The sequence below is a fragment of the Antechinus flavipes genome, chromosome 1 (genome assembly GCF_016432865.1).
Source record: "Antechinus flavipes isolate AdamAnt ecotype Samford, QLD, Australia chromosome 1, AdamAnt_v2, whole genome shotgun sequence".
In the NCBI taxonomy this organism is placed as follows: Eukaryota; Metazoa; Chordata; class Mammalia; order Dasyuromorphia; family Dasyuridae; genus Antechinus; species Antechinus flavipes.
This window is the reverse complement of record NC_067398.1, coordinates 461688334-461706831: the sequence shown is the minus strand read 5'-3', so window position 1 is coordinate 461706831 and position 18498 is coordinate 461688334. Positions and strand designations below refer to the sequence as shown.

General features: G+C 34.0%; 1 protein-coding gene across 5 annotated transcripts in view; it reads right to left on the bottom strand.

The window, feature by feature from the left end:
- Positions 1-18498, bottom strand: part of ASPH (aspartate beta-hydroxylase) — a 247329-nt gene that overhangs the window by 71305 nt on the left and 157526 nt on the right. For all 5 annotated transcript variants that reach the window (XM_051970134.1, XM_051970136.1, XM_051970133.1 and 2 more), the window contains 3 exons: positions 14239-14324; positions 9992-10078; positions 3350-3500 (listed from right to left, as the gene is read on the bottom strand). In XM_051970134.1, coding sequence (XP_051826094.1) covers positions 3350-3500; positions 9992-10078; positions 14239-14324 — 324 coding nt within the window. The remainder of the gene's footprint in view (positions 1-3349; positions 3501-9991; positions 10079-14238; positions 14325-18498) is intronic.

Genomic DNA, 18498 nt, shown 5'->3' with positions numbered 1-18498 from the left:
GTTTCCACATCTGATACCTGTAAACATTCATATTTCAGGGTTTGATTTTGTGCAATTTTCCTTTAAATTGCTAAAAATTTCAACATTTTAGTGGTACATTTTCCCCTTTTCTTAGATATTTATGGAGTGAAAAAGTCCGATCCTACCTACTCCATGAACAAGCCATTGCCGAGCATGAAAAAGAATTATCATTATTAAGTTTACATTTAACTAATTTCAGATGCATCTCCAGTTTCAGGGTAGTAGGAAATTACCCAATTAGGGAGCATGCCACATTTTCCAGTATCATGTCACCCTCTGGTGGAAAATAGCATGTACTACAAGAATTAGGTCAATTTAATGGCAACTCAATTTTACAAGTGTCCTTGATTCACTGTCAAAAGTTATTATTTTCTAGGAGGTTTAGAGAGTTGCTTGTGATTATGTCTTTGTAGATTTTGAAGAAATGACTAAGATACAAGGAATCCTTTTCCAATCATAATTATTCATCATGGCACTTACAAAGATAAATAATGAAGGGAGAGGATGCAATAATGCTGTTTCTATGAGGAGAAAAACAGTATAAGAATTTTTAATGTTCTAAGTAAAATTTAATAGGCTGTGGACTTTACATGAGCCAAGAAGATTTTAACTAACCATCCTGCCATATTTTTTCCCCATTTCCTTCAGAAGACATAATTAATTCTATCTTAGAGCTTAACTTCTTATATTTAAATACTTTAACGTTGATAGAATGGAAATATCCCTCCAAAGAAATCCAAAACCAACCACTCACTTAACATTTTGTTGGCTCAGCATGAGGGAACATCCAAAGCATCTGTTAGTCCTAAGAATCTAATTTACTATGATTTTTATTTTAAAGATAAAGTATAATATATATGTACGTTAAATATAATAATGACTATCTCCAAGGCAAATAATTTCAAAGAAATCTTAGTTATTTACTCAATGTTGGGCATGGTGCTAGGAGCACAAAGCAAGACATCCCTCTCCTTAAGCAACTTAGAATTTAATTGTATTGGGGAGATGAAGGTAGGGAGGTATAACGAGTCTATAAATAAGTATGACTCATGTAGAAAGGAAAGATTCAGAAAGTTATCTGAGAACATTTAAGCAAAGCGCACTCCATTACCTATGAATCCCATAATTAGAAAAGGTTCAATGAGGAGATGACATCTTGTCTTGGTTTTAGCAGAGGAAAAGAATTTCAAAAGGCAGAGATGAGTAAGTGAGTGTGTGTGTGTGTGTGTGTGTGTAGGAAAACAGGCATTGGACATAATCTACTGAATTCTTTGAGGCAAGAGGGTATACAGAATGAGCTCAGGAAGCAGTAAGTTGTCCAATTGGGATGAAAGATACAATGCATAATGCTAAGTAAAATAAATTTTGAAAAGTAGCTTTACTCTTAAGGGCTTTAAATGCTAATGAAAGCATTTGTATTGGGCAAACTGAATTGGCAAATATATTGACAAAAAGTATGCTGTGGTCAGATGAGTACATTAAGACAAATATTTTGGCAATCAAGTAAAGGATATGCCATAAAACTCTATGTAAGTAGGGCCTATGTCATATTTATCTGTGCCGTGCCTAACTTAGGGAGTTGGACCTAAGTGCCTGTTGTACCGAACTGAAAGGGGAGGCTGATCATAAGGAGACCAAGTAGGAGGATATTAAAATAGTAAAGGTGAGAAGTGACTGATCTAGAGAGGTGGCAGTGTGACTAGGTAACTATAAGAGACAAGAAATAAAGACTGCTAGCAGAGATGAGCGAGGAGATTTCATATCTGTGAGATATGACAGACAAAATGTCACAACTCTTTTGCTATGGAGCTTGGGTTTTGGTGATGGGCTATGGTTTTGAGCAGACAGTGGAGTCATCAGCAAAAGAAAGAAGTTAAGGGGACTACAAGATCTCGGGAGAATGATGAGGTTTGCATAGAACAGTCTAAAAGGGCATTGGAATCCAACATATAAAGGACTGCTTGCCATCTAGGGGAGGGGGTGGAGGGAGGGAGGGGGAAAAAAATCGGAACAGAAACGAGTGTCAATATAATGTAATTATTAAATAAAAAATTTAAAAAAAAATAAAAAATAAAAAAAATAAAATGGAAAAAAAATAAATAAATAAAAGGGCATTGGAAATGAGGAAATGAAATTCAGAGGAGAGACTGGGATTAAATAGATAAGGAAATCACTTGCAGAGAGGTAATAACTGCAATTCTAGGAGAGGACATCAAGGGAGAAGAGTATGAGAAGAGAAGAGGGCGAAAGACAAAACCTTGGGGGAACACCTGAACTTATATGACAATGAAAATAACCAAGAATTCTTTTTCTCAATATTTTGGAGTTTCTCATGTAAATGGTACATGGATAGACTTCTAAGGCATAAATCAAGAAAACTTAAGTTCAAATTCAGTCTTAGATACTTACTGTGTGACCTTTGGCCAATTCACTTAATCATTGTTGCCTCATTCTCTTTATCTACAAAATGAGGATAATAATAGCATCTACTTCCCAGAATGGATAAATATAAAAGGAAATAATATTGGTAAATTGCTTTGCAAATTTTAAAGTGCTATATAAATGCTAATTATTATTAGTATTACCACCAGCAGTATTATTATTACTACTACTACTAGCTCTGCAACTTTAAGCACATTACTTAACTTTTAAGGGCCTCAGTTTTCTTATGTGTAAAATGAGGATAATAATAACTGTAGTACTTATTTCCTAGAGTTATTGAAAAGTTCAAACATGCAAAGCATTTTGGAAAACTTAAAGCAGTATATGAATACTGATATAGCATTATAACTTCTCTGGATGTATCATTCTTCAACTAAAAAAAAAAAAAGCAGTTTTCCAACAACTATATGGGCTTAAAACTAATTTTCCCAATTTGGGGGTTAGTATGTCATATAAAATCAAATCAAAGGCCTAGCTTAAATTAAGGTTGAATATACTTGATGCTTCCCCTTACCTACATCTGTCAGAGTATAATTCTAGATAGGTCAGAGAATCTGATAATAGTATCTTTTCTTCAATAAGCTGAAAAATTGTTTGTATATGGCAGGGTTATTGTTTTCTTTTTCTGTAAAGATGCTATAAGTCTATAATTTTCTAATTCTTTTAAACCTACTTATTATCTTCTTTCCACTTGCTATTTGAACGTTTCTTATAAGGGCTATGAAGAAGATTCCAGTTTTATAGACAACCTTCATAAAATTAGCAAGATAATCTAGCCAAACTTAGTTATAAAACTGAAGCTTCTTAATTTCATCTCTATTTGGCCTTCAGCTGATTCCAAAATCAGTTGACCTGATTTCCATTTTTTAAATTTATTTAATATTACCTAAAAATTGTTGTCTCTCTGACTGCCGCTTCAGGCTGAGTTTTATGAGGTCAGCAGGGACATTTGGCAGGTCAGCTACTTCCCGGTAAGTTTCAATGGCTCTCTTCAGTACTTCATTGCTCCTCTTCTTCTCAGCCAAATCATCTTCACACTAAATGAAACCCCCAAACTGTGTTAGCATTGCAGGATCAACTCTTAGATTATCACAGAGTCCTCATAAGAAAGACAATTATCCATTCTCATTAACTTTGGGTCCTGCTTTAAAGGAAACTTTAACAGATTACAGTCTACCAAAAAAGGGAGGAAAAAAAGAAGAAAGATACAAATACAAGCATCCAGTGTTTTATAGTATAAAGAGATGGGAAGTGAAATGGAATCTCATAAAACTAAGGATAATATATACAAAAATTTACAGTAATGAGTTGGAGTTTATAAAGTCAATGTGTATGAGCAAGAATCTAATTTTTTGTTTTTCCTTTCAATCTGTAATTTTATCACTTAGATTCCTTTAATATTGATGTAGGAAATTATATTTTAAGAGATAAAACACATTTATCTTTTTGAGGAAAAATATCACAAGAAATAAGCTGCTTTTTAGCAAACCTCCTCCCTCCTCCACTTTGGTTCAGTTTTATGATTTCACTGGGTGGAAACCTTGCTGCTATCAGCCTCTGCTGATTAAGGACCAAAACTCTTAGGTAATTTAACAATTTAGAGAAATGCCTCATACACTGGGATAAAAAATAACTTGTCTATGGTCACACAGCCAGCGTCTTTCTAATTCCAAGTCTATATAAAAATAATTAATAATAACAATAATTTATATAGCATTTTTAAGCACTTTGCATGTTTGATCCAATAAACATTCCTATTATCCCCATTTTATATACTAGAAAACTGAGACTAAGAGAGGCTAAGTGATTTGCCTGAAGGGTCAGCTAGATAGCACAGTAGAGTGATGAGTCTCCAGTCAGGAAGACCCAAGTTCAAATCCAGGCTCAGACACATACTAGCTAAAACATTAAGGTAATAGCATCTATTTCCTACAGTTGGAAGGATCAAATGAGATGATAATTATAAGATGCTTAGCACTGTACCTGGCACACAATTATATAAATGTGAGCTATTATTATCTACTATTTAAAGTAAGATTTGAACTCAGATCTAAGTCTAGCCTGCCTGCATCTGTTCACTATTTTTTTTTCCTGCATCCATGCTAATTTGCTAAAATTTATATTTGTAATTAATATGTAAGTTGTGATCCTAGAATTTGGGGAAGAGTTCAGAAAATGACACTTTAAAAGAGAAACTAACCAAAATTAACACATTTGGATTAGTTATATGTGTAAATAAATCTTCTCAGGAAAAATCCTTCCAGAGAAATGATCTACCTCACCTATTTAGAGGCAGCTCTTTGTTGCAGGGAGCCTGGAATCAGGAAATTCTGAGTTCAAATCTGAAATAAAACACTTATTAACTATATGACCATGGGCAAGTCATTCTGCCTCAGTTTTCTCAACTGTAAAATGGGGCTAATATTATCACCAATCTTGCAGGATTGTGATGATTCAATGAGATAATATCTGTAAAGTACTTAGCATATAAGTGCCTGGCATATACTATATAAATAATTATTCCTTTCCCATTTCCCTTCCTGCTTTTAAGAAGATGAGGGTTTCCTAAATCTCAGCAGAGATTTTTGGAGGAGTTCCAAAAAACAGTAGAAATTAACAAATTTATCTGAAATGTGACTAATGTAAAAAACAAGCTTTCATCTTGGAAACTGTAATCAGATAGCAATGGCTATAATGACAGAAGTTTGGGGTTACTAATAAGGAATTTCAAAAATGGGACATTGGATAGTAAAAATAGGTCAAGTAGATGTTCAGACAAGTCCAGGGCAGAGAGTTACTCTGATCTTTTTAAGATCGAAATAACCCTAAAGGGGAGAATAATTCATCTAATTATCATGGCTTCATGGAAATTATCCTAAGAATATCTGAATCTTCTGCTCTGATTCCACTCCACCAAACAACTATCTATGTCAAATGAAATTTGATGAATTACATGAATAAACTTACCTGGATAACAAGATTTAAAGCCAATAGGAGGAAATGGCCTATGCAAATGACCATTACTCTTTATTCTACCAAGTTTAATTCTTATAATAGATTCACAAATTAGTACATGTTTTATTAAGCATTTTAAAAAAATTGATCACCTTTAATCAATACCCAGACCCTGATTAGCTGTGGATAAAGTATCAGTCAACCTGTCAACAGGCAGTTCCTGCCCCCAACAAGCTTGCATTCTAAAGGGCAAGGCAATGAAATGAATGGGAATACTTAATACTCCACAGAATAGATGGAAAGCAACCTAACAGAAAATGTTCTACAAGCTGGAGGATCAAGAAAGTCATCCTGCAAAAGGACATGTTTTGTGCTAAGTTTTAAAGGAATTCAGGGAAGTTAAGAGTTCAGGGAGAGCATTCTATACATGTAAAGTCATGGAGAAAGAAATGGAAGGCTATGGTTGAGGTCAAACAAGTACATCAGGATAGCTAAATTGATGTGAAGGGGAGTAACATTTATAAAAAGATTAGAAAGGAAGGAAGGGATTAAGTTGTGAAGAGCTTTTAACAACAAATTCAGTGCAGTTGTTTTTCAGTCTCTTCGTGACTCATTTGGGGTTTTCGTGGTAGATATGGAGTTTTGCCTTTTCCTTCTTTAGCTCATTTTAGAGATAAGGAGACTGAGGCAGAGGTTAAATAACTTGCCCAAAATCATATAGCTATTAAGCATCTGAGGCCAGATTTGAACTCAGGAAGATAAATGTTTCTGAATCCAACTTTATTTTCACTGTGTCACCTAGCTGTCCTAAATGCCAATAGATGGCCTTGTATTTGATTATTGAAGTAATAGGGAGCCAATAGAATTTATTAGGACATGGAAGTGACATGGTCAAGTCTAAGATTTAGAAAAAATTATTTTTGCAGGCAAGTATAAAATGTATTATAAGGAGGAGAAATTTGAGGCAAGAAAACTAAATATGAAGCTATTGAATAGATGAGGCAAGAGATAAGTACCTAAAGTACAACAGATAGCAGTATGAGAAGAGGATATATATATATGTATGAATGAAAGACAGGGCCTAGTGAGGGGCAAAGAGAATAAACAATTACATAGTACTTACTATGTGCCAAGCAATGTGTTAAATATTTTACAAAAAGGGGAGCAAGAAGGATCAGTGTCATAAAAATCTTAGAGCAAAGGTGAATGATACTATCAAAGACTACACAGAGGGCAGAAACAATGAAGTAAATGAGATCACTAAAAACAAATGGAGAAATGACAAAAAATTTTCTAAGTACAAAGTGAGTATAAAGCCCTGGTACCAATAACGACCTACCCAAAGTAAAGACATTTCAGTAATCTTGATATTTTCCATTCAAGTCTGTCATCTTATCTATCTGGTCATGTAAAAAAAACATTTTAAAGTTAGCCTTTCTTGAGATAAGTTACCATTTAATTAGTTTAGTGTGAACAGAAAAAAAAATCTTATTTAAAGATAAACATTCTTAAAATCTGAATTATACCTATTTCTTTTAATTTCCATCATTTTTATAATGGTCATAGACTTTCAAATCTTTGAAAAATAGACCAGCTGTATGAATAGTTCATAATTCTTAAAAATCCACTGCATGAAACTGATAAGACATTCACTTTGAAAAATAAGCTTAATAATGCAGTTTGATATTATCAGTCTAAACCCTGTGGGTAAGAGTAGTTGAATAGAAAAGATGTTATAATCTAAAACTAAGCATTTTACATGACAACTGATAGTGTCTATAATTAGGTCATCCATTCAAACTCCTTGTGTGATATGTCATTATCTACCTCAAAAATGATTTCTACTAGACCATAAAATGAATAAAGTATATAATTCACAATTCTTAATTGTGACTTGAGCTCAAGGAATTTAGTTGTGGTAATTTTCAGAATCATTTAATGAGTAAAAAAAATCAGTATTGTTTGGCATAACATGTAATTTCCCTATGTCAGATCCTTTTCTGAGACCTTTACACAATATTTATAAAGGAAAAAAATCTATTAAGATATTCCAATTTACATTATAACCTATTAACATGTAGCATATAATACTAAGGAAATCATTTTGACATAAAATATCATAGGACAACCTATGGTAAAGAGTCATGAATATTAATTCTACTCTTTCATGAAAAAGTCATCTAATAGATGATTTTTCTTCAAGAGTGGTGGGCCTGGAGTCAAGAAGACTCATCTTTCTGACTTCAACTCCAGTCTCAGATATTTGCTAGGTGTATGATCCTGGGCAAGTGACTTAACCCTATTGACTCAGAAAGAAATGGCAAACTGCTCCTGTACCTTTGCCATGAAAACCTCAAATGTAGTCAATAAAGAGTAAGACACAACTGAACAATAATAATCATTTAAAGTTTATTTTAAAATTTTTTCACTATTAAAATGCTATTTTGAACAACCTAGTATCTCTGCTTTATATCACATTCTTGGTTGCATCATAGAGACAGTGAGACATAGTTGACAGGAAGTTAGGTTTAGACTCTAAAAAGCTGGCTGTGTGTCCATTTAACTGCTCAGTGCCTTCAAGCAACTTGCTGAAACTTTAAGTTACAAATAATTTGTCCATTTAAGTCAGTGGACCAGCTGTTTCCTATATTGGTGACATCACAGGTTTAAATCACTTTGAATTTCACCTCCCCAAAATTCGTATGGCAACATTAGGATTTTATAAGACAAAGGAGTAGAAGGAATAGGTGATTTCTGGACCCCACTTACTCAAGTCTTCAACTGTTCAATGTTGTTCCTGGTGGATCATTTTAGTTGTGGCTAACTCTTTGGAACCCCATTTATGGTTTTCTTGGCAGACACTGGTGTAGTTTGCCATTTCCTCCTTTAGCTCACTTTATAGAAGAAGAAACTGAGCATATAGGATTAAGTGATTTGTCCAAGGTCATATAGTTAATAAGTAAAATGAGGTCAGATTTGAATTCAGGAAGATGATTTTTCCTGAATCCAGGCCCGGCATTCTATCCATTACACTACCTATCTGCCCTCCATTATTCAATAAACAATGAAAACCCGTATTATAATTGGAATATATTTAGATTTTTATAAATCATCCAAAGTTAAGGAAGGTCACTTTAGAAGAAAAATTCAATATTGTAAAATACTTCTAAGTAATTTAATTAATGCTTAAATGATTATGTCTTTTTTTTCCCCATAATTAAAGGTGTTTCATTTTGCCTATCAACATGAAACCCAATAAAACCCCAACTTGATTTAGTAAGTATTGACTTTGGTAACATTATTTATTTTCTCTTGCTCATGGTTTATGCTACTCAACAACAAACAAAATTAAATAATATATGGAGATTATGTGTAGGTTACATTTTCAATTGTTCTCCACTGCTACAGAAACAATGCTGCTGTTATCAACATAAACCCAGGCTATCAGGGTTGGGAAGCACCATGTGAAGTCATAATTCTCCCCTAACATTTTTCTTTTTAAAACAGGATGAGAGAAATTATATTAACTTCTGGGTCCTGGCTCCCTGCCATGTTCATCTCAGAACAAGTAAGTTTTAAAGTTCTACAGTGTTATTAGTTATCCATTGCCAGAATACTTGTCAGTGAGAAAAAGTACAATTTGCTTTCAGGTTTCAAATACAAGGCCAGAGTTCTTGAAAGGAAAGGAATGGGCAGCTGCTATAGCAAAGCTCATTGCTTTAATATTTCTCCACATGGTTAGAAGTGATTAGAATCCCATCCAACAGTTCATCAATGAACAAACAGCACAAAAGCCCCAAAAATATGGAGGACAGAGAATAAAAAAAATGAAGTAGAGAGAAACATATCAAAGTTTAGTTGAGTAATGAATAGAGAATCTCCCATCCTGAAGATGAAACCATTAAAAATACCTAAGAAAATATTCTCCTGCTTCTAGTTGACTGGCATTCTTTTTTTTTTTTTTTTTTTTAGTGTAAGATACATTTTAAATTTGTTTATTTATCTTTAGGTTTTATATTACCTTTATTACTAAATACATTTCTCCCTGCCCCAAGGATCCATATTGCAACAAAAAACAAAAATGCAAGATAGAAAGATAAAGAGGAGGAGGGAGATAAGACAGAACGACAAAGACAGTCGGAGAAAGAGAGAGAGACATAGAGGCAGCCAGAGACACATAAAGAGAGAGAGACAGAGATAGAGATAGAGAGAAAGAGATGGAGAGACAGAGAGAGACAGAGAATGAGAGAGAGAGAGAGAAGGCAAGAGGGAGGAAGGGAAGGAGATAGTTACTCATTCAAAGCAGGTGGTGGGAAATTATCTGAGAAAAAATGTTCTTGGTGATGGAAGGATGTGTGAGGAGGGGAAATGTGAGTAAATATAGTAATATGCAACATAGTTATAATAACAAGCCAGATGCAAAACCAGCATTTCCTATTTATGTTTGTGCAAACAAGACACAAATCAGAGATGGCCTAGTTAAAGAAATGGGAATAAAAGAAAAGAGGCAAAAGTTAGAGAATAGGAACACATGAAAAAGTCAGCAAAATGAGATCTATTGATAGAACAATACCTGAGCTTTCCCATATCGAGCTCGTGGACTCTGTGGGTACTTATGCACCAATTCTTCAAAGGCATTCATAGCATCCTCAATTCTTCCCTGATGGAAAAGAAGAATTTATTTTAAATTTGGCATGCAATCCAGTAAAATGTTACCTTTTAGGAAAGAAGGAGTGAACTTACAATTCCATTAATACAGAGAAAACCCAGGCTCAAAACTTCCTTCCTGGATGCACAGTGGCAATTCATTAGAGAGATACCTGAGAAATTAAATGAATCATTCTTGTTGAAATAGCTACTATGTGTGGAAGAACGTCTTGAATCCATGTCTTTACGACTCTAACATTAGACCTCTGTGTGCTGCTTTCAAAACTATTATTGTTGTTATTGGGTCATTTTTCAGTCATATCTGATTCCTCATGACCTCATTTGGAGTTTTCTTGCCAAAGATACTAGAATGCTTTGCTGTCTTCTTCTCCAGCTCACTTTTTTATAGATGAGGAAACTGAGGCAAATAGAATTAAGTGACTTGATCAGTCACACATCAAATAAGTATGTGCAGCCAGACTTGAACTTAGGAAAATGATTCTAGGCCTGGCAATCTATTCAATGCCCCATTTTTGCATGTTGTCTAATATAGTTATTTAATATGCTTCTCAGAAGCTACATATATAAATCCAGTGACTAAACTATAGAAAACTTACAGTCTAGATAAACAACAAGGAAATAATGATATTACTGCACATGACCCTGGCACATAAACAAGTGATATCATGAGTATGTTTTGGTTTTCTTTTTGGAACACTGTTAAGCAAGGAAATTCCTAGGTTTCTTTTTTTTTAGCACCTGTCTTTGTGTCCCTACATCCTCTGCTTATACAACATCATTCTTCTTATTGTATATCAATCAATGGCAAGATCTGATGAACACCAAAATGCTAGTTGGAAACAAACCATGCTGAATATCATTAATCATAATAACAGTTTATGGTCACTAATAGATTTCACTCATAATCTCTTTTACCACCTGAGCTTCCTATTTCTGTCAAGGAATTTTGCTGAGTTGATTAAGCACATAATAAAATAATCTATACTTTAGACAATATGCATCCCAGTGCATCAGAGTTGGATGTAATCTCAGAGCTCAGCTAGTCTAAAACATGCTTGAACGAGAATTTTCTCTTCAATATCCCCAACAACTGGTCATCTGCCCTCCACTAAAAGCCCACTAGTGACAGTAGAATTCATAGCCTGCAACTCTACAAAGCCCACTTTGCTTTTAGATAGCTAAAAATATTAGGAAGTTTTTTTTTTTTTTTAAAGAGCAAAAATTTCTTTCTTTCTAGCTTCCACCCAACACCAGTTCTGTCTCTGGTTGAAAGACAGTTATATCCTATTTTATAACTATTCAGAGACTTGTGCAGAAAATGAGAAATTTCTTTATACTGTTGAAAATACAGTTTCTGCTTTATGAGCTTAAAATATAATTATAGTTGAAATTTTTATCTAAGAATTTAAGCTTGGGCATGATAACATTAATAAAGCCAGAAATAACTGCAAGTGTATCATTTTTTTAAAGGGAGATCTATTCCTAAGAAGTTGCTTTAAAACCATCTTTTTCATTTAGTCAACTTGTCTCCCAGTGATTTATTTTAATGATTCAAACACCTTTCTATGGAAAATGTTTTGGGGTCCAAGAGGGAAAATATTATTTGTGTTAGAATGTTTCAGATCTCTGAAAAATAAAAATTTTCATAGAATCATCTATCAAAAGTGTAGAGAACCTACTCATTGCCAAAAAAAGGAAAGAAAAAGTTATTAGTGGGCAACACTAGCATGCTCCATTATCCTACAAACACAATCCACCCCAGAAGCCATCCCACAGATAATTGTTAGGCAGTAGCAGTTTATTATATGCTTAGTCAAAAGCAAAATTCCTGACATTGAGGTCAACTGGATATAAATACAGATTTTCCAAACTCAAGCCCTTTCAGTACTTTAGAAGTTAATGTGACTCAAGTCATAAATAGATCACTAAAATTAGCTAGATGACTGGAGTATAAATCCTATCTCAGAAACTGAGATACTCAAGCTGTGCAATACTTAGTACTTCATTTAACCAGTGCTTCAGTTTTCCCATCTGAGAAATGGAGATAATAATAGCACTTACCTCCAAGGATAATTGTGAGGAATAAAAGGAAGCAATATTTATAAAAATATAATATTATTACATTATTCTATATGTATAATATTATATAATAATAATAACATTAGACAATACCTGGCATTTAGTAGATTCTTTTTTTTTTTTATTTTGTTATTGTTGTTGAGGCAATTGGGATTAAGTGACTTGTCCAAGGTCGCACAGCTAGAAAGTGTTAAGTATCTGAGACCAGATTTGAACTCAGGTCCTCCTGAATTCAGGGCTGATGCTTTATTCACTGCACCACTTAGCTGCCCCCATTTAGTAGATTCTATATAAATGCTTACTCCCTTCTGTTTTATTCACATAATTTATCTTTTTTTTTTTACTATATTCTTCAGTCATTTCCAGTAATGTCTGACTTCTTCATGACTCCATATGAGATTTTCTTGGCAAAGAAATTGAAGTATTTCCTTTTCCAGTTAATTTTATAGATAAGAAACTGAGGCAAAAAGGGTTAAATGACTTCCTTGAGGATCAAGTTTGAACTCAGGAAGATGAGCTTCCTAATTTGGTTTGTCACTCTATCTAATGTGCCATCTAGCTGTCCCAAAAAAAGACTTGTCTGGGATTTGAAATGGAGACTTTCTTTACCTACGTTAAATCCAAACTATTGTCACTGCTAATATTAGTAAAGAGGCACCATAATTACATAGTCACTACTATTACTTTTTTAAAAAGTAAAGTAAAAAGATTATGGGCAGACAAAAAACTCAATTCTAAGACTTCTTGAAATATTTTTCATTTAGCTATTAATCTCTCCCCTTTCTCTTCCCTTTCATTTCTTCCAAATTTAAAGTTAACCAGTGACAAGTTAACCAGTGACACTGGATTAGTTTAAAGCAAATAGAATCCAGTCACTTGGCCATTTGGGACTATAGGGCAGGTGAGAGTAATAAATGGACTTTGAGAGAAACTAACTGAAGGGCACATTGTTCTCTAAGATTTTCACTTAAACCTCATAATAATTAACTAGTTATTGAAAACTTGTGCACCTTTTTTTGTCAATGTTAACTTTTTTAAACTATCACTTCATTTCTTATATAAGATGATGTGTGAGAATTGATTCTATATAATGACAAACATCCATTTTAAAAAATAATATTCTTAAAAACCTAACTTTTATTCAGTCACATCAATTCAATCCCATGTCCAACCAGATTCAAAGCACAGGATTAACACTATACAAAATAAAAATGATTTTTTAAACCAAAATCCCATCCTATTGAAATATCCTTTAATGCATTGATGGCTGTCCATCAATGAACATTCAAATCCCAAATCACAGAAATATAATCTAACTTCAGAACCCTGGGAACAAACAGGAACATATTTTCCCCTAGTACTTTATTCGAAACTTAATTGAAAATGAGCTTTAGTTCTTTGATTAATTAAACTATAGTTTATATGAATAAATATCATTTGTGTCTACATTTGAAACCGTGTTGATCTGAACAGAACATTATCCTTATTAACATCATTAAGAAATTTAAACTGATTAATTCTGTCAATAATCTAAGATGAGTATTATTTCTGAGATATGACAGAAATGCACTAATTCTTCCTACAAAAAAAGTCACTGCCTCAGTTTTCCAATTATATAATATAGATAATAAGAGGATCTACCTCCCAAGTAGGGAGATATCTCTAAAATGAGATATTTGTAAAGTACTAAGTACAGTTCCTGGCAAATGATAAGCATTGAGTAAATATTTTTCTTCCTTATTTTCCAGATGAAGAGTCATAGAGGTAAAGTGGTTTGCCTATGATAAAAGAGCTAATTAACAATAATTAAGAGCAGGATTTTAACCCACTTCTGATAACAAGTGCAGAATTTTTCCCACTGAATTACATTTTCCCACAGCCTCCTCCTGAGACCTCAGGAGGAAATGTGAGACCTATGCAAACTTACAGCTAGTTGGGTGAAAAAGTGAGGGCTATGATGAAAGTCTAACAATCACCAATCCAAAATTCTTTCTGCTATTCCACAGGAACGCATAACTAACATCAGCAACAACTACAACATATTTCTGAGTTAAATAAGCAATGAACACTTACCTTTTTGCGTAGCTTCTCTGCAGCATCAAGTTCAGATTTAATGGTCTTGTCAAACTTATTTAAAAGTTTGGGTTTCTTTTTCTTAGCTGAAAGGAGATAAAAGAGAAAAAAAAAACACTTCTAATTTCAAAATCCAGGAGTTACTGAGAAAAAAAAAAATTAGACAAAATTTTTAAGAGCAGGATAGTAGTCCTCAACCTGTGATGCATAAATGTGTGTGTGTATTTTATTCTGATCATTACACTTCAATATTATTATTTTCTTCTGTAATCCTAATGGATTTTAATTTATGCATTTAAAAATAATATTTTGAGAAGCAATCCATAGTCTTCACATCCTGTCAAAAGAGTCAGTGGCCCCTAAAATAATAAGAACCCCATACTTAGAGGCTACACTTAAAAAGCAAGCTCATTCCTGGTTCACCTTCTTAAGTATCCTCACCAGCCAAAAGAGGAGAACGTTTTCACAAACTGGGATACTGCATGTAAATCAGGAAATTATTAAGAACAGCAGTTCAAGTTAATCTTAGAAGAATCTGGTCCATGGGAAGAACTCATGAAAGACTATGTTGTTCTTTTGAATTTTGACTTAACAATCATATAACCTCAGAACAAAGAAAGGCCTCAGAAGCCAAATCTAGTCCAATAAGTATATGAATAAGAATCTCCTCTATAATACAATCTAACAAGCAGATTGGTCAGCCAATCTTTGCTTGAGGACTGGAGTGAAGAAAACTCGTTTAGTTTTCTTTTAGAACTTCTAGAATTCATACTTTTAGAGGCAGTCTGTCCTCCTTTTGAATAGTTCATACTGATAGCTAATTTTTACTTACTCAGAAGATTTCCTTCAGATGAAGATTTCCTTCAAATGTATCCTAATGGAATCATGCGGATATATTTGTTTAAGAACTTGCACACTGTTGCAAACAATCGCAATCCACAGCTTTAGTTTGTGCTAAGAAATATTTCTAAGCTCACACTTGGTTAGGTTCTGACAGTCAGATAAGAAGAATACTCCCAAATATGGCCCCTTCTCTCTGCTCTGACACTTTCACCTTTCTACTAGGGTAGGCCTTCATAACCTCAAGCCTGGACTACTGCCTTAGCCTACTGAGTTGGTCTGCCTGACTTAGTTCCCTCCCAATACTCCAGCCACTAAAAGACTTTTCCTAACACATAGATCCAACCATGTCACCTCCCAACTCAATAAATTCCAGTAGCTCCCTATTGCCTCGAGAATTAAACACAAAATCTTCTGTTTGGTTTTCAAAAGCCTGCATAATTTAGCCCCATCCTACCTTTCCAAATTTCTTATGCCTTATTCATTGACACATACTGCTTAATCCAGTGACACTGGCTTCTTGGCTTATTCTACAAACAAGTCATTCTACTTCTTGACTCTAGTTCTTCTTTCTGGATAATTCCATACCTGCAATGTTCTCCTTCCTCATCTCTGCCTTCTGAATTTCCTGGTTTTGTTTAAGTTCCCACCTAGTAGAAGCCCTTTCATTATAACTGCTTTCAATTCTAGTGCCTTCCCTCTTTCAATTATTTCCTATTTATTCTGTCTATTGCTTACTTTGTATACATTGGTTTATATGTGTTCTCCCCCATTCAACTGTAAGCTCCTTGAGGTCAGAGACTGTTTTTTGCATCTTTCTGTATCCTTATCACTTAGTACAATCAATGCCTGAAAAAAAAGTAGATGCTTCATAAAAGGTTATTGATTGAATTCTCTGAATTAGGTACTATTATCATTCTCCTTTTTAAAAACAAGGGAACTGAGGCTGAGAAAGATTAACTAAGTTGCTCAGTGTCATGCAGCTAATGTCTGAAGTGGTATTTGAACCTGGGTCTCCCTAATGCCCAGCCCAATGCTCTTTCCTCTATGTCAAGCTAGCTTTTCAATGATAACTAGCATTTAAGAAGCGCTTTGAGATTTATAAGGTTATAAAGGACCTTTTCCTTTTTCCAATGGTGAATTCCTCTTTGGGCCATCATTTGGGGGAAGGACCCAGGCCAGTCATCCTTCATTCCTCTCCCTACTCTGCTGCTGACTCTGGCTTGGCTACCGTGCATTTGCTTTTCAGCTTCCTTTTAGGAATTGTCTTCCCCATTAGGATATCACCACCCCACCTCCTCGAGATTCTAAGGGTTGGGACCGTCATTTCTTTTTGTATCTCCTGGTTTCAGCACAGTGCCTGGTATGCATTTAAGAAATGTTTGCTGCTTGTCCTTCTCCATAACAACCTTTGATAGAAGTAGAAAAAGTATAAATATGTTTCTTTTATAAAGACTGACTCAAAGAAATTCAGTGGTGTGTCTAATGTAATGGAGTTAGATTGTGTTGGACCTATTATTCAAATTGAGATCGTCTGACCAATACTCTTCCCACTATACCCAAAATAATGAAGCTAACAACAACTCATTTTTCATGGCCCCTCAGAGTTTAGAAGTGCTTTCTTTCTTTTTTTTCCTTTTGCTACTTGCCCAGGGTCATACAGCCAGGAAGTGTTAAGTGTCTGAGACCAGATTTGAACTCAAGTGCTTTATCTACTGCACTATCTAGTTGCTGCTAGAAGTGCTTTCTTTACAAAGAAAGCACTTTTTTTTAAAGTGAAAATCATTTGGGTTGTAGAGACATGTGTGTGTGTGTGTGTGTGTGTGTGTGTGTGTGTGTGTGTGTGTGTGTAATGAAAAAAAATGAGAGTGAAAGAGCACACAAGAATGAGAAGGACAGTGAGAGAGCAAGAGCAAAAGTAACAGGATGAGAGAAAGAGGGAGGTTAGGGAGACACAGACAGATTTAATATCTTACATGCTTTTAAATTTTGACCCTAAAGGGGGAAAAATATAGATTTTTTTTTCTCTACAGACAAACATATTAAGTTGTAACTTTTTAATATAAGAAGCATTTTGTCAAAAATTGTGGATCTTATGCCCAAGAACTTTCACTCAGATACACACTAAGCTTTTACTTGCAGTTACTTCTGTTAACATTTATGCTGACAGACACTTCAGCATAAGCAAAATGATCAACTGCGAGACACAAGTCATTGGTGAGAAGACAGATATTAAATCCTACAACTGCAAATCTGTGAAATATCAACTCAATTTATTCTCCAAATTTTCAGTTTATTTGCTAATATATAAAAGAACAAAGAAACAGTTGAAAACTGTTATGATTTACTATTCTGCACCTCTGCCTGCAAGAAGCAAATTGTTATATACTACTTTTGATATGTTTTTGAAAAAATGGCAAAATAATTAAATCCGGAAAGTATAGCAAGAACATTTATTGCTTTAATTCTTTTTTGAAAATGTTTCTAAAATGTATTTATTCATTTTTCTGCCTTGATAAATACAACAGAGTGAATATAAATGAATCTTTAATGACTTGAAGGTCTTAAGTGCTTCTGGGCCATTATGTTAAATGTTGATTGTAATCACACAGTTCCATAGAGGTATGTGAGTTTGGAATTATGGACTGAATATGATAACCCTAGATATATCTCAGAAGGTATCTGATTAGTTTTTTTACTAAAAAAAAAATTAATGTGTTTTGCTGTTTGTATCTTAACAAATATTGAAAAAAATTCCAACTGAGGATTAACATTAAAATTCAAGAACCATTTAGGATCATTGCGCTAGGGAGCTCTAACTAGAGCAGGGCTATTAAAGCTTTGAGGTGGGGTGGTTGGTAAATTTAGAGAACAAGGACAGCACATGATATACCTCTCACTTTCCTCACAAGCTCTTCCATTGCATAATAATTCACTTTCCTAAAGAAAAAAAAATGATTAAAGAATGCTATCATTCAATCACTGAGATGTAGGAGAATTACTGAACTAGTTCAAGAGTTGAAAAGGAAGGGGAAAAAAAAGCCTGGATTTCTTTTGGGGAAAAAGTGCAGCAATTTTAATGCTGCCATGGCATATTCCTAACAAAATTCCAACAAATTCTTCTTCTGTAACTTCATGGCCATGATCACGGAACACTAACATCTCCAGAGAAATACTGTGGTGACTTAATATACAATGGTGTGATATGTGACAGCCTATTACCAATGATGAGTGTAATAGAAGAAGGGGCATAAAAAATACAGAGAGAATATATAAATGGAAAAGAAGGTACATCAGTCATGTGTCAAGAGTAAAGGAGATAATGAAAAAAAGGATATCCCCATGCAGAATTGGCAATCACACCACATTAAAAGATTTAGGAAAAGAATTTCAGCATATTGCGTATAACCTTTTCTGAAA